The sequence below is a fragment of the Anomaloglossus baeobatrachus genome, chromosome 2 (genome assembly GCF_048569485.1).
Source record: "Anomaloglossus baeobatrachus isolate aAnoBae1 chromosome 2, aAnoBae1.hap1, whole genome shotgun sequence".
NCBI lineage: Eukaryota > Metazoa > Chordata > Amphibia > Anura > Aromobatidae > Anomaloglossus > Anomaloglossus baeobatrachus.
In genome coordinates this window covers 533,617,592-533,633,579 of record NC_134354.1, presented here as the reverse complement: position 1 = coordinate 533,633,579, position 15,988 = coordinate 533,617,592, and the positions used below count along the sequence as shown (strand labels likewise).

Sequence of the window (15,988 nt, the reverse complement as noted above, 5' to 3'; positions counted from 1 at the left end):
AACACTGAAGTCCCTTTCTAAGGACTAGTCTGTGATCCAGGATAATATCCCCAATGTGTTTCAAGGGAAACATCCTTGTTCAGAAAGTTCATATGTTACTGATCCAATGGACTTTTATATAGGCAGACTTTACATCAGATAATTATGGATCCAACAATATTTTCCCATAGTTCAAATCATAAATTGAATGAACTTATTCGCTCTTTAATCCTAGTGGTTTTAAAGTGTTTAATTAGAATATCCACTCACTTTTCTATTCTAGACATTAAACATAGTTACCCCATCTACAGTGTTGTTCAACATTTTTAATCCTCCAGAACACGGTACCTTTATAGATTACCATTATGGAACTCTTTTTAATGTCTAGATAAAGGATGGTCTAAAAGCAGTTATTTTTGTTATAAGCATGTGCCTTTTAAACTGATGCACAGTTCATATTTTGTGCATCCTATATATAATTTGTCACATGTGCATTCCGGCAGATAAAGGAGGGGGATTATCATAGATTATCATTATACAAATTGCTGGAGGATATTAAAACTTATAATAAAAGATTCTACATATTTCAAATAACTTAAGTTTGGTAGATTGAGGTAGAAATCAAAGTATAATTACATGAGTCAAAATAGACTAATATACTCTAATATACTCCATCTCATGGTGGCAGGGTTCTATCATATACCAAAAATACATTTGTCAGACTACACCACCAGGTAGACCCATTGTACAGAGGATTAATTGTCTCATCAAATTCATCAGAATATCTTAATTGTATATTACAAGGGTATATAGAATTTCTGCTAAAAAAAATTAAGAAACACCAAATGCCTATTACAAAAATTAAAACTGGACAAATCGAACCCACATTACATTATGGGCACACTAGATATCTTCCCACTTTTATAGGAATATTGAAAATCCAAAAAGTTGCAAGGCAGTGGAGCATTTTTGACACGTGCAGGGAAATTTTTAGTAAGAATGTTATCGCTTTGTTTTGACACACAATTATATGATCTATTCTAGCCAGTTTTACTTATAGAAGTGGGGCCCCATGATGGGGATGAGACTTGATCCAAGTTTCAGTAATCTCTTAGTGGACTTGTGATTGGCTTGCAATGTATATCTGGAGGGCAAGGTTAGTGGGGTCCTCCTGTAAACATTTTATAGAGGATATACATTATTTACTATATGGTTAGGAGGGGAGGATTCTCAAAAAATTTTTAATCTTAAAATTAATTTTTACTATGTGTAATTTTATATAAACATATAGCAATCAAAACGTGAATTTTTTTAGACAATAATTTGAATGTGAAAAAAACAGTTGACAACAAAATCCTACAGTAATGTACAAACAGCAACAGCTACATCCTTATAGATAGCTGTCACTTGCCTGTTTGGTTAAAAATAATCCCTAGAGGGAAAATTTTTGCAACAAAGGAGAAATTGTACTAAAATAGAAGACTTTGAGGAATAAGCAAGTAGTTTGGTGGAAAAATTCATCAAAAAGGGATATCAATATCACACAAAACATTATTTGCATTATGCAAAAGAGAAATAACTTGGAAAAGCCAAGTTTATTTTCCCTCTAAAAATGTGTTATGTGCACTTCAATAAAAATATAAACGATGGTACATCCCACACCTACAAGAATGGGAGATGTTTATGACAAAAAAGATAATTTAACCTGCTACAGTAAGGGAGTGATGCATTGCATTTAGTGCCCATCTGACAAATTATATATAGGACGCACAAAGCGTGAACAGCTCATCAGATTAAAGGCACATGTCTATAATCTAAAACCTGCTTTTAGATCATCCTCTATCCAGACATATATTGGTTCCATTGAACAATTTTAAAATTAGTAGGATTGAATAGCAAAATGGTTAGTTCCATTTATAAATTGATCTGTTGGAAAATACAGGTGTATTTTTGGATCCATAATTACTTGAAGCAAAGTCTGCCTATAGAAGTCCATTGGATCAGTTGCGGTTGAACTGCGTGATAATGGACTTTTCCTTTGAAATGTGTTGAAGCTGGTATCGTGGATTATGCACTATGCCTTAGTGAGTGACATCATTCTGTTTAGGTAGACTGTGCCATATGTTATGGTGGCAATCGTGAGCTAGTGCTGCCTTATGGAGCCTTGCACAGACACCTCTTACACCTGTCATCCACAGAACATGAGTTTGTATCATCCCCAACCAGGAAATCAACAGCTGATAGGCAATTATGTTGTACTCTCCCTTCTTCACTCCCTGGAATCTGGCTTAAAGACACATCTGAGCATTTTTACAAGCTGGACATATGTTTTTAAACATTTATATTATTATTTATACATCATTTATGATTAGATTTTACATTGCTATTTATACTTTGTTTTTTGTGTGTTTTCTTAATTTTGTAGGTATGCTTTTAATCTACCTAAACTGTTCAGTCCAGTGAAAGACCATAGTTACACAGAGAAGACTCCTTTGTTAAAAGTTCACTCAGAAAGCAAAAGGTAACTTTTAGCTAAATATATTGTAATAATGGAATAGCTGTGTTTTTCTTGTGTGTTTTTTTAATTGAATGGTCTGCATACAACATATGTTACATATATCAAAAACAAGAGGAAGCTGAGTAATGGTGCAAAAGAGTACACATTTTATTGACGTTCACTAACCGCCATTAAAATCAAAAAAGATTCAAAACACCTACATGAGACACAGGGGATGCCTGAAGTAAATAGAAGAATGACTGGGTTCCTAATGGTGTATACATAACACATATTCGTCCCCCACAGCCTTAAACATGCACAAGGTAATGTTTAAACATGAAAGGTAACAAGTTCAAAACAGGACATCATGATTAAAGAACTGTAGGTAAAAATAGAAAACACATTTGTGCCAAGGAGGGCCAAGATTACCTAAAGTGCAAGTGCAGAGGAACCAATGTAGGAGCCTATTCTCACAGCATTACAGAGCCCCCAGGGATGGATCTAGAGACCACCGACGTGCGTTTCGCGAAGGTATTAATGCTTCTTCAAGGAGGGAACATCCTCAATGTTACATATAGTCCATATTACATATAATTCCCTAATGAAGTCATTTGTTACGAAACGCACTTAAGTGTTGGTGTCATTCCAGCGGGTTGGACACGCATTGTCATGCAATCTATCTTTTATGCTGTTTTTTCATAATTGATGGGGTTTTCATGGCACTTGACACTTATTTGTGTACTTTGCATAGGAATCATAAATTGCACTGTGATTTACATACCTTTTTTATTGCTATTGGCTGTGTTCCCTTTATTTAACGTACACCACGCATATTGAAAAATTGACATTCAGTTTTGTAATACAACAAGTATTTTTGCACTATAAATAGGGATGAGCGAATATATTCGGTATCCGGCGGATAATGGGGTATTCGAGGTATTCGGTATCCGACGGCTTATATGGTATTTGCTCCGATACTTTCATTTTCATTTCTCGACTTCCTGGTGCCTTTTTCAAGCCAATGAACACATCTGACATTGCTTACCCTCACAGTAACGCTGCAGCCATCTTTGTTGTGGTGGTACTGTGATTGGCTTGGCCGCACAGCATCATAGGGGCTATTTAAGGCTGCTGCCATTTTGTGAGCACGCATTAATTCCTGAGCTGCCGGTGTAGCTAGACTGTACTGTGTGCGGGACAGCATTTCTCCAGCCAACTATACTAGTCCTTCTAAGGGCTGAAGATATTTAGCATTAGCTGCTAGCTACTGTGTAAACATAGAAACAGGTGTAGGGACAGTGCAGTGAGTCTGAAATAGTGTTCCTGCTGCACAATACAAAATAGTCCTTATAAGGGCTGAAGACAGTGTCCAATATCTGCTAGCAGCTGTGTAAATCATAGAACAAGGTATAGGGACAGTGTTAGTGCATTGCTTAGTTAGGTGACAGCTGTTCCTGTTTTAAACCGGCCAAAAAAAAATCCTCTTAGTGGTGCATATGGTCTGTTACTGCAGTGTGTGATATAGGGAGAGCTTATTAACAGGCATGGAGAGATTTAAAGCTGTCCTGACATCTGCTACGAATAATCAACAATCTCAGCACTGCTACATCCCTTTTTGTCTGTTATACTAGCAATAGGTATTACAACTTGCAAAAAAAGTCCCAAAATTGTAAAGATTGTCAGCTACCATCTCAATTCACAGTCTGAGTGTTAGCAAATTTTTATTAATACTCGGTGTCAGTGGCACTGCTTGTGCCTGAAGCAAAATACCTTCATAGCACCAAACTAGCATCCTGAGGGTGGCATCTTCCTATCTTACAGAACCTACATAGTGTCCTGCTCTTACTAAAACACCGTCTGAGTACCAAAAACCAATACTAACATAAGTGTTGTTAAACCCTGTTTTCTTTTGGGGCTGAAAGACATTCAAAACATCTTTGTCAACTCCTCCAAGTGGTACTTTGTCCAATAAAGGTACCTTTGTGTAAGTCTAAAAACTGAAACAGCTATCGTGGGAAACATTAACACAAGTTTAACAAATCTGCATCAGTGTTGTTCCAATGACTGTACAAAAGGTAACGTTACAGTATTCACCTTCAAAAATCAAACCAAAAAAAATGGGAAAAAGAGGGGGTAAGGGCTGTGGATGAAGTGGTAGTGACAGTGGTGGTCGCCCAAGCAGTGTGATCGAGCCAAAGAAAAAGGTTCCTGCTTTATCTACCTCTGCCTTCCTATCCCAATTTTCTTGTCCACATGGGAAAGCACTCTAGCGCCCTGAACAGTCCGATCAGGTATCGAGTTGGCTAGCAGAAAATGCCTCCAGTTACTTGTCGAGTAGCAAATCCCAAGAGTCCACACAGACAGACTTGAGTGGCCCAGAGGCTGGCCCATCGAATCCTCAGCCTGGTCTTCCTTCCTCACAACATCAGTATTCTAAGGAAACACATGACACCAAAGCAGGTTACTCTGAGGAACTGTTTACGGGACCCTTTGACCTATCTCACCACTCAACACCACCAACACAGGTGAGTCCATGGTGTGCAGTGATGCACAGATCTTTGAGCACCCAAGGCCAGAAGAAAGCCATGTTGTTGTCCGTGACATGCTGGGCAATCAGGTGGAAGTGTTGGAGGATGATGAGACACAGTTGCCCTCAGGTCAGCCTGAAATATCTATTCCCGAAGATGTTGACCTTCAGGAATTTGAAGACGACCTGGTTGATAATGAGGTGACTGATCCAACATGGACGGGTGACATGGATCACGAGAGCAGCAGTACAGAGGAGAATGTACCCATAGTCCGCAAAAAGGCTGTAGGACAAAGGGTTTCGACCACTGTGCACATGACACCACCACCACCTGTGGCATCTGAGTCCAAGGGTCCGTGGTACGATTGTGTGGGAAGTTTTTTTTTTTTTTTTTTCCAAGAGTTCTTCGGACCAAACCGTTGCCATTTCTCAAATCTGTCAGACCAAGCTTGGCAGAGGAAGAAATACTTTCAGCTTGGGCACCTCCAGCATGAGAAACTGTTAGTCAAGCACACCACTAGGTGGTTGGCAGCTCTAGGTGAAAAACACGATTACCAGACTCCAAACTCTGGCAATTCCCCTGGGCTGCCTGCTTCCCAAAGTGGTGTGCAAGAAGGTGGCGCTGATTCCTCCTTCTCCCAACCTGATGTTGGCCAAACTCAGTCATCCATGACCACATCCGCTTCAGTGTCCCAGTGTTCCGTTCAGTTGTCTATACCACAGACCTTCGAAAGGAAGCGATAATACCCCATTACGCACCCAAGGGTAGAAACCATAACTGCACACATTGCACGATTGATAGATCTTGAGATGTTGCCGTATTAGCTCATGGGAACACAGGCTTTCCGCAACCTTTTGGTGGTGTTAGAACATCGGTACTCTGTGCCTAGCTGCCACTATTTGTTACGTTGTGCCGTCCCCGTGCTTCACAATCACATGTCCGTAAACCTCAAACGGAATCTCACCAATGCCATAACAGGGAAGGTCCATTTAACCACAGACACATGGACAAGCGGAAGGGGACATGGAAGCTACATCTCACTGACAGCACACTGGGTGAACCTAGTGGCGGCTGGTAAAGTGTCTGAGACGGCAGCATCCCATATAGTTCCCACACCCAGAATAGCGGGGCCCACTTTAATCACAGTTTCGGTAGTCTCCTACACAGCAACAACTTCCTCCTCCTCCTACTCTTCATCTGGCTCCTGTGCATCCTCATCAACATCCGCCAGTGTCCAACCATCGACATCATTCCCCAGCTGGGATCTCTGCAGCACTGCCTCGGCTAAGCGGCAACATGCTCTACTGAAGCTCCTCTGTATCGGTGAAAAATCGCACACGACACCTGTGCTTTTGAAAGCAATAACTGAGCAGACAGATGAGTGGCTTGAGCCTTTGGACCTCTGTCCAGGGATGGTGGTGTGCAATAATGGTAGTAATCTGGTGGTGGCTTTAAAGCTTGGAAAACTTGTACACGTTCCTTGTATAGCTCACGTTGTAAATTTAGTAGTTCAGCACTTTCTCAAGAAATACCCTGGGATACCAGACCTACTTACCAAGTACGACGTATTAGCGCACATTTCCGCAAGTCATCTCCCTCTTTTGCTGGCCTGGCGGTGCTGCAGCAGCGCTTACACTTGCCTCGTCACATACTAATGTGACCTCCCTACGAGATGGAATTCAACCTATCAAATGTTGGCCAAGATCCATGAGCAGCAGAGGGCAGTATCCCAATTCCAGCTGGAACATGCCCATCAGACGCAGCTGCCAGACATAAGTACAGCCGAGTGGGGGTGGATTACAGACATTTGTCAGGTCTTGGAGAATTTTGATTACTGTAGCAGTGATATTCTCTTATCAGCATTACCATTCCACTGATTTGTTTATTGAAACACTCTCTGGATGGTCTAACTTACCAAAGTGTTCATGCACCTGAGTTGTCTGTGGATCAAGACTTCACAATTGTTGCTAGTAATCCGCACAACCTCGGCCAACAAGTTCAGGCCACCTTTGCTCAGCATAATGAGGAGGATGATTAAGAGCAGGAATGGTTTGAAGTTGATAACCAAGGGATTGACAACCCAAGCTTCAAGGCTGTCCAGCATGGATGGCCTGAGGAGGAGCAGGGGGAGGAGAGAGAGACTAAGGAGTAGAGGAGGTTTAGGGAGACAATGTTTTCGTAGCAGTGACACACAAAGGTTTCCAGTTTGGAGTCTGACACAAAGCACAGTTCATGTCACACTGCCTTTCTCATGACTGTCGGCTAGTCCACATTTTAGCAGACAACAAATACTGGTTATGTACTTTCCTTGACCCACGCTACAAAGACAAATTCGCTTCACTACTTGTCGAGGCAAATAAGAATTGTATTATGGAAACATTCAAGAGGGCTGTAGTGGACCAGTTGATGAAACGATTACCCTCAGATCATGCTGGCATTATAGGTAGCATGTAATCTCACGCAACAGGATTACAAGAGAGGGCTACGCATAGTAGGAGCAACACAGGCGGGGAACTGATGTGCCAAAACTGGTCCATTTTCCACAAACCAACTGTGAATCAGATAACGGTTCTGGGAACTATGACAAGGAAGGAACAGTTAAGTAAGATGGTGAAGGACTATGTAGGTGACCATATCAGCGTGCTTTCAGAGTCTGCTGTTCCCTTTTAACTATTGGGTTTCCAAGCTCAACCCTTGGCCAGACCTCACGTTATAGGCTTTGGAAGTTCTAGCTTGCCCTGATGCGAGTGTGTTGTCTAAGCGTGTTTTCAGCTCAGCAGGGTCAATAATAACAGTTGCACACATCTATCCACGGAAAGTGCAGACAGTTTGACGATTATCAAAATGAACCATAGATGGATTGCCCTAGAGTATCTCAGGCCGCCTGTTAACAAGACCCAATAATAACTGTAGCCCCAAAATTTGTATTTCTTAAGTTTAAATAAATTCCATTGTTTCTCATTCAAGACTATTTTGTCTTATATCATCTAATGACACCGCATGACTAATCTTACTTATGTTGCTGCAATGTAATTGTTTGGCCCAACCACCCAAGGCAAGATTTTTCAAGCCTTTGTACATTATGCACTGGCACAAGCACTCTATCGAGGCTACACTGTCTAGAACAATTGGTCAGGCAGTCTCTCTATTTGTGTTTTTTATTGATGCTGTGCTCCACGGTGTGTTACACATGGCCCCCTGCAAAATCAGAATTTTTTTTTTTATAGCTCCTTGGCATGTTATGCCCTGTTGCAAATCCTACCAATTATTTTTTAAAAAAAGCTGTTGGGAGTACCTTATGATGCTTTGCTACATGGTGTCTGAACCATTACACCCTAGGGGAACTGAATGTATTAAACGCCTTGGCATGTTATGCCCTGTTGCCCCTACCAATTTTTTTTTTTTTTTAAAAAAGCTGTTAATAGCTGTTGGGAGTACCTTCTGATGCTGTACTACATGGTCTTTGAACCATTCCCCCCTGGGGAAACTGGATTTTTTGAAATCCTCTGTGTTAGCTAGTGGACTAAAGCCTGAGTTCCAGAGTTAAACAACTGCAACTTACACGGTGCTGCATGCTTCACAAACTGCAGTCTATGAAGCAGGTGATGATGATGCCTCCTGCTCTTTTGGTCAGATGCAATCCTCATTCACGACATCAACTTCGATGTCCTAGCGTGACGTTCATTTGTCCATAAAACATACATTTCTGAATCATTTGAATAGAATTTGAATAGAGGGCCACTGGAGCCGGTGGGGTTGGTGGAGGAGAAGGGCAAGGTCAACATCCAAATGGCCACATTGGCAATAGCACTGTAAAGTGTTACGGAGTACGTATTCCAACTTTCACACTAATTAATCATATAGGTGACGCAGAACACTACAAATGGCTGGCATCCCTCCCCAATGTATGTTATGGGGCCCACCTGAGAGTCCTAAGAAGTCTGAGATTTGAGGACAGCCAGTGGCCCTTAGAGGGCCACTGGAGCATGTGGTGCTGGTTGAGGAGGAGGAGGGCATAGTCAACATTCCAACGGGTACATTGTAGCTGACCTTTTAAAGTGCTGTCAAATATATGCCAAAGGTGTGAGACACACACCAATATAATGTACAAGTTACAGCCCTTTCTAATCGAAAAAGGAAAAATGTAAAAAACAAAACTTGTGAACATTTGTTATTGTTTTTTTTTTTTTTTTTTTTTTTTTGGGGGCGGGGAGGTCAGGGCTTGATTTGACGTTTTATTACAGTGATTAAGCACTAGAGCACCTTATTCAAAGACACCAGAAATGCAGTGAGGCACCTTCTACTGGCTGTGCCCATTCTGTTTCAGCCTTTTCATATCCATTTCAGCCTTTTCCTCGGTCACCACAGGTCACAGATAGGTCAGACGTAAAATTATTCTGGTTTCCCATAGACTTACATTGGGGGTCGAATATTCGAATAGTGGCGAGGCATTTGCTGGATATCCGTCGAAGCAAATGGGGTATTCGATCATCCCTAACTATAAACTGTGTGACCATCCATTCCTGCGATGTTATGATGCCACATATACTGTGAGATCAAATTTTTAATCAAATAGTAATTGGTAGAAATTTTTATTTTGCAAACTTTTCTGCATCAATATTTTTAGATCTTTTTAGTTAGATGTTACTATGTTATAACAAAGTATAATAGGAAATGTTTTTAAGTTGTTAAACTTTTATTGACAAATAGATCAAATTTATGCAAATACCTCATTTTTACAGTATAGACTTTGACTCTAAAGCTGGGTTTACACACTGCAACATCTCAAACGACATCGCTGTAACGTCACCAGTTTTGTGACGCAATAGCGATGTCGTTTGCGATGTTGCAGTGTGTGAAACACATCAGCGACCTGGCCCCTGCTGTGAAGTTGCTGATCGCTACAAATCGTTCAGGACCATTCCTAGGTCCTTTGTTTCCCGCTGTGCAGCATGCATCGCTACAAAGTTTCAGTGTGTGAAAGACTTTGCAGCGACTTTGTTAGCAACTTCCCTTTCAAAAAGCTGCTTATCAACGTCCCCAACAACCAGCTAGGTCACTCTGCAGGTCCGGATCGCTGTTGCGTTGTTGGCCAGGTTTGCCTGTTTGACAGCTCACCAGCGACTCACCAGATACTTAGGGAGGTCGCTGTTACGTCACAAAACCGGTGACGTTACAGTGATGTCCTTTGCGATGTTGCAGTGTGTAAACCCAGCTTTACTTTTAAAGACTTTGCCTGGCATGTTGAATATGCGCTTCTAGGCCTAATCCTGACTGATAGCAACCCATTCTTGTCCAATCAGTGCTTGGATTTCAATGGGATTGAAATCTGTCTAGTTTTCAGTCTGTGTCACAACGTCATTATTTTGTTCACCAAACAATTATATTTATTATGCTTTGCTTATACAGTGCCGCCATATTCCACGGCAATTTTCAGAAATTTTAATTGTTGTTCCCATAGGGAATTTAGTTTGTGAGTCCCAATCAGAATGTCCTTGCAGTTGGGGGGTTCGAGGAACTGGGGTTCCCAGAGGAAACTCAAACTCCTTGCAGATGATGTCCTTGGTGGTATTTGTAACCATGACCTCATCGCTGCAAAGCAAAAGTGCTAATCAATGAACCACCCAGCTATCTATCATTATTTGGGAAGTGATGCACTAGCATGCTGACAAAAGTATTATTCATGACCAAATTGTTCATGGCTTTTTGGAAAAAGATGCTGATGCTCTTAGAAGATGTTTAGATACCATTCTTTATTCATGACAATATTCTTAAGCATAATTGTGAGAAGGCTCACTGGATTAGATTTTCACACACATGCTCTCAAGGTGTTTGTGTTGCCATAAGACAGGGCTCGTGGTAGTGCTCACCTTTTTGTTCTGCTTTCAATCCTTGCATATGTCCCAAATTGATGAGGGCTGTGGTTTTAATATCTGCACTGCAGCAATAGAGGAGTTTCCTGATGTTTGTGAAAATAGGTTCAATTTACAAGCGGGTTGTGTTTTGTTTTAGTTTTTTTTTTTTAGCACTTTGGGAGCTCTCTTTGTGAAATGGCACTTGCAAACCATTCCAGCAACATCTGCATGTTGGTGTGATCAGGAGAAGTTGTGAAACAAATTATGGGGTACATTTTTTTCAGCATTTTGGTAAATTAAGAACATGGGGCTAAAACAAACATTTTAATTAAAGAAAAAACAAAAAAACTTAAACAGGCCTGGTCATCTCAAATCCCTGTGTCAATTTGAACAGTTTGTAGGATTCTGTCTTGAAATTGCCTCCATGGTCGAATCAGCACCCAAAAGCCAGCACTAAACAAAAGGCAATTGAAAAACTGTGCGGCATTTGCCAAGTCCCACAGCCTGCTAAACTGATGGACGCTGGAAAAGTGGCAGAAGGTGGATTTCTCTGATGAATCTTCAGTTGAATTACACAACAGCAAATACTGCAGGAGACCTACTGGAACCCGTATGGATCCAAAATACACCCAGAAAACAGTTACGTTTGGTGGTGGAAAGATCATGGTCTGGGGTTACATTTAGTATGGGCGTGTGCAAAACATTTGCAAGGTGGAAGGCAATATCAATAGCATAAAATATCAAGAAGTATTAGCTACCTCTTACATTCCCAATCATAAAAGGGGTCACATTCTGCAGCAGGATGGTGCTCAATGTCATACATCCATCTCTACAACAAAGTTCCTCCTAGCAAAGAAGATCAAGGTGCTAAAGGACTGGCCAGCCCAGTCACCAGACATGAACATAATTGAACATGTTTGGGGTAGGATGAAAGCGGAAGCTTGGAAGACCAAACCAAAGAATCTAGATGAACTCTGGGAGGCATGTAAGACTGCATTTTTTGCTATTCTTGATAACTTCATCAATAAATTGTGTGAATCATTGTTGAACCGCATTGATGTAGTCCTTCCAGCTCATGGAAGTCACACAAAATATTAAATATGGCTCTAATAGCACCACAACTTCATTCACCAATGTTATGCCACACATCTTTGAATTAGAAGTTATTTGTTTGAATTTCACATTACTTTCTGTGGGCAACAGAACTTTTGTCTTGCCAAAATCTGACCTTTCTGTTTTCATAACCTAAACCAAATTTGGGAGGGTTTCAGCTTTAAAGAGTAATTTGTAAAACCATTGGATGAATTTAAAGTCAGGTTATAAGCTTTTATTTATATAACATGGATAAGCGACAGCTCTTCTGTCAGGGAGGGTAGTGTTAATCCTCGCCGGCTGCTGCACGCAGCCTGTGGCAATCTGCGCACATGACCGCTGACATGAGTGCCTCACAGGCACAAGTGGAATTGCTTTCCACCCGTGACTTTTAACCACTTAAATGGCGCTGCCAAAATGTGACAGCGACATTTTTAAACACTATCGCACTAAAACTTACAGGCCTTCATCCAAAGTCACGTGATGTGATCATGTGAATACGATGGTTGTCATGCTAGCACAGGGTCCTGTAACCAGCAGGTGATCAAAAAGCAGCATCTGCGCAAAGATGGTACTATTAAAAACGTCAGCTCGAGATGCAAAAAATAAGCAATCACTGAGCCATAGATCCCAAAAAATGAGAACACTACGGGTCGTGGAAAATGGCACCAAAATGTACACCACTTATTTTGGACCAACGCACTTTTTTTTTTTGCAATTTTTTCCGCTTTTTTGGATTTTATTTTTTTGCCATTTTCCAGTACACTATATGCCAAAACTCATGATTTCATTTAAAAGTACAACTCTTTCTGCAAAAACAAGCCCTCACATGCCTATAGTGACTGAAAAATAAAAGTTATGGCTCTTGGAAGAAGGTTGGTGAAAAAACCCCCACAAAATTGTCTGGTTGTGAAGGGGTTAAAATGCTCATGAAACCTCGAGTGGAGTTCCTCAAAAGGTATAGTTTCCAAAATTGCATCACTTGTGGAGCTTTTTGCTGTTTCCCAACTTCAGGGGACTGCTAAGGCGACATTGTACAAAATTTATTCCAGCCAAATTTGCACTGCAAAAATAAAATAGCGTTCCTTCCCTTCCGAGCCATGCATTATGCCCAACCAGTATGACCAATCATAGGGTACCTTCTTACTCAGACGAAATTGCACAAGTGTAAGAATCTCTCTTTTCTACTTTTACCCTTCTGAATATTTTACGCACAATCAACGTTTTTGTGGAAAAAACATAATTTTTCATCTTTCCGACCTACTGTTATAAAAATAAGCAACTAAGTGTTTGTTTAAAATGCTCACTACAGTCCTAGATACATTCTGCAATGGATGCAGTTTCCAAAATGAGTTCACTGGAGTCAATGGGGAGATTTATTCTTTTAAGGCGGGATTCCAAAATGCATCATGGTGTCCTGCAATTTGTTCCAGCAAAAATTGCGCTCCAAAAGTCATAGTTCCTTCACTTCTGAGAGCTGAGAGGTGCCTCAACAGTATTCCCGACTACATATAAGGTATTGCTAAACATAGGAGAAAATGGACAAAGTGTTTTATTGTGTAATTTCTCTTGTAACTGTCGCGGGCGGAGGAGGGGACGCTGCGCTCTCCCACTGCTCGGGTCCGGCTGCTGCTGCTGCCGCTGCTCGGTGGTGGCTCGAGCGGTGGGCCGGATCCCGGGGACTCAAGCGGCGTTCCTCGTCCGTGAGTGAAAAGGGGGATTTGAACAGGAACGATGACTGGGAGCAGCCTGGATGTTAGTTCTCCCCTCCGTGGGTAGGGGGTTGGTTGTCCCGGGGCCCGGTGATGGGGGTAGGGATGGATGGCAGGCGGGTTACGGGGCCTGGTGAGGTGCAGGGTCGCTGGGGCAGCGCTGTGCCGAACGGCACGGTGGTACTCACTCAGCCAGTAACGAATACACAGTCTCCGGTGAAACAAACGGCTGGATGGATGGGTCCCACAGACGGCTGCGGTGTTTCTCCTCCCGGCAGGTTGATGGTGACTGCCTTTCCCTGCACCTGTGTAGTGTGTACGGTTCCAATGGGTTCCCACCGGTAACCCGCTCCCCAGCTTGGATGGGTGCTGAAGGAGCCCCTTTTGCCCGCAGGCTCTGGCCCTGGGAACTTTAGCCTTGGCGGTAACTGTGTTTCCCTCTCTCGGTTGGACTGTTGCCTTCTGTCGGGACTTGGCTGCTGGGAAACCCAGGAGGTTCCCTTCGCTAACGGATTTGGCAAATTCACGGCGACTCCTAGCCTTGCCGGGGTCCGTAAGCCCCTGCCGGATGGTGCTGGCTTCTCTTTGCGTACCGGTCTGGTACCGCCGGGCCACCGCCCGTCCACGGTCCTTACGGCAAGCTCCAATAGGCCACTCCTGCAGACGGTCACCACCATCTGCCAACCTTGCTGATCCGTCCGGGCCACACACCCGGACCAACTTCTCTCTGCTCAACTGCTACTTCCCTCCTTCCACTTTCACTTCCAAAACTCAACTACTCTACTTTTCCCGCCTCCCAGGACTGTGAACTCCTCGGTGGGCAGGACCAACCGCCTGGCCCACCCCCTGGTGTGAACATCAGCCCCTGGAGGAAGGCAACAAGGGTTTTTGTCTGACTTTGGTGTGCCTGACCGGGAGTGTGGGGTGTGTTAGTGTTGTTCTGTGACGACCTGGCTTGTCCAGGGTGCCACATTCCCCCTTAGTAAAATGCAGACCGTCCGCGGGCTGCCTGTCCATCACCGGTTTTATTTTCACAAACTGAAAAAAATAAACGGTCAACAGGTTACAATTATTAAAACCAATTCACAAAAAGATCAGAAAGCAAAATTGATATAGGAAAAAGTCTTTATTAAGAGGTAAAAGTTATACAGAAAAAAGTGGGTGTAGTAACAGGGAGGATACACAAGATGGCATACCAAAGCAGCTGAAAGTAATAAAGTGTGCAGCGTTATAGAGGAAGCCACAAAAGAAGCCTTATAAGATGAAAGGGGATAACAACATGTGTTTCTGAATCATATCCAAGCGAAATCCCATGTTAAACAATAAGAAACAGGCATCATATTGTGGCAAAAACATATAAGAAGTGACCGCACATACTTACAGCTGGAATGGCGCCAAGTCCCATCCCAGGTTACAATTATAATAACATCTTCCCACATCGGGAGGCATGGTTACTTAAATGTTGCTAAACGGTAACGGCTTCTGCTCTCTCCCACCCAAGTAACCTGGCCCTGATGCTGCCCCTAAGCAAACAGGCAGCACCCCTTGACCCCAGTCCAGCACAAGTTACTCGAGCGGGTTCTGTCCTTTTCAGGGGACCCACGTCCATGGGGAACCCCTGAAACCCACGGAGGATTGCCACCGGTTGCGGTAGTGGCGGGCCTGGGCCATCACTTAACTCCAGGCCCATCCCCCAAATCAGCCTCTCCGGAGGCGGCAACAGTAAAGCCATAGAAAAACATTTTTATTTACAAACCACAAGTTCGTGGTTGCCCTGCCAGTTTTCGGGCTTGTCTGTAGCAGTTTCTACGCATTTGGTAAAGGGGTCCCAACGGGGACCAGTTGCCGGCAACGACCGGTGCAAATCAGGGCTTCAATCAGGTGACTCTTCGGTTATCATTCTTATCATTCATTTACAACTTTTAAACGGTTCTTTCAACACACACACAATTTCCCCCCCCCATAAAGAGTAGTTTCCCTGTACCTAAGTGGGGGTCTACCTTGGTTGGGATGAGTGGACCTCCGGGGCCTGGTGTCAGTGGTGACAGGCAGTGTGGCAGAGGGAACCATCAGTTCCTCCTCCCTGCTATCGTGTGGGGCAGGCGGAGACATAGGGGAGCTGGGTACAGGTTCATCCCTGGGCACTGGCTCATGGTTGACTACTTCCATCACTTCCTCATCCACGGGTTGTGGGAACAGTATCGCTGGAAGAATCACCGCGCCGTTCTGTGCAAGCCAGTCTGCTGGGAAATCACCCATCATGGTGTGGATTACCTCTTTTGCCTTCTCCGCCGGTCTGGGAACCGGAGCTTCAGCTGCCACCCT

General features: G+C 42.9%; 1 protein-coding gene across 1 annotated transcript in view; it reads left to right on the top strand.

Annotated features, from left to right (window-relative positions):
• The window catches only part of OCA2 (OCA2 melanosomal transmembrane protein), a 700,143-nt gene that overhangs the window by 215,403 nt on the left and 468,752 nt on the right, over positions 1 to 15,988 (top strand). The window contains exon 3 of the mRNA XM_075334313.1: positions 2,405 to 2,500. Coding sequence (XP_075190428.1) covers positions 2,405 to 2,500 — 96 coding nt within the window. The remainder of the gene's footprint in view (positions 1 to 2,404; positions 2,501 to 15,988) is intronic.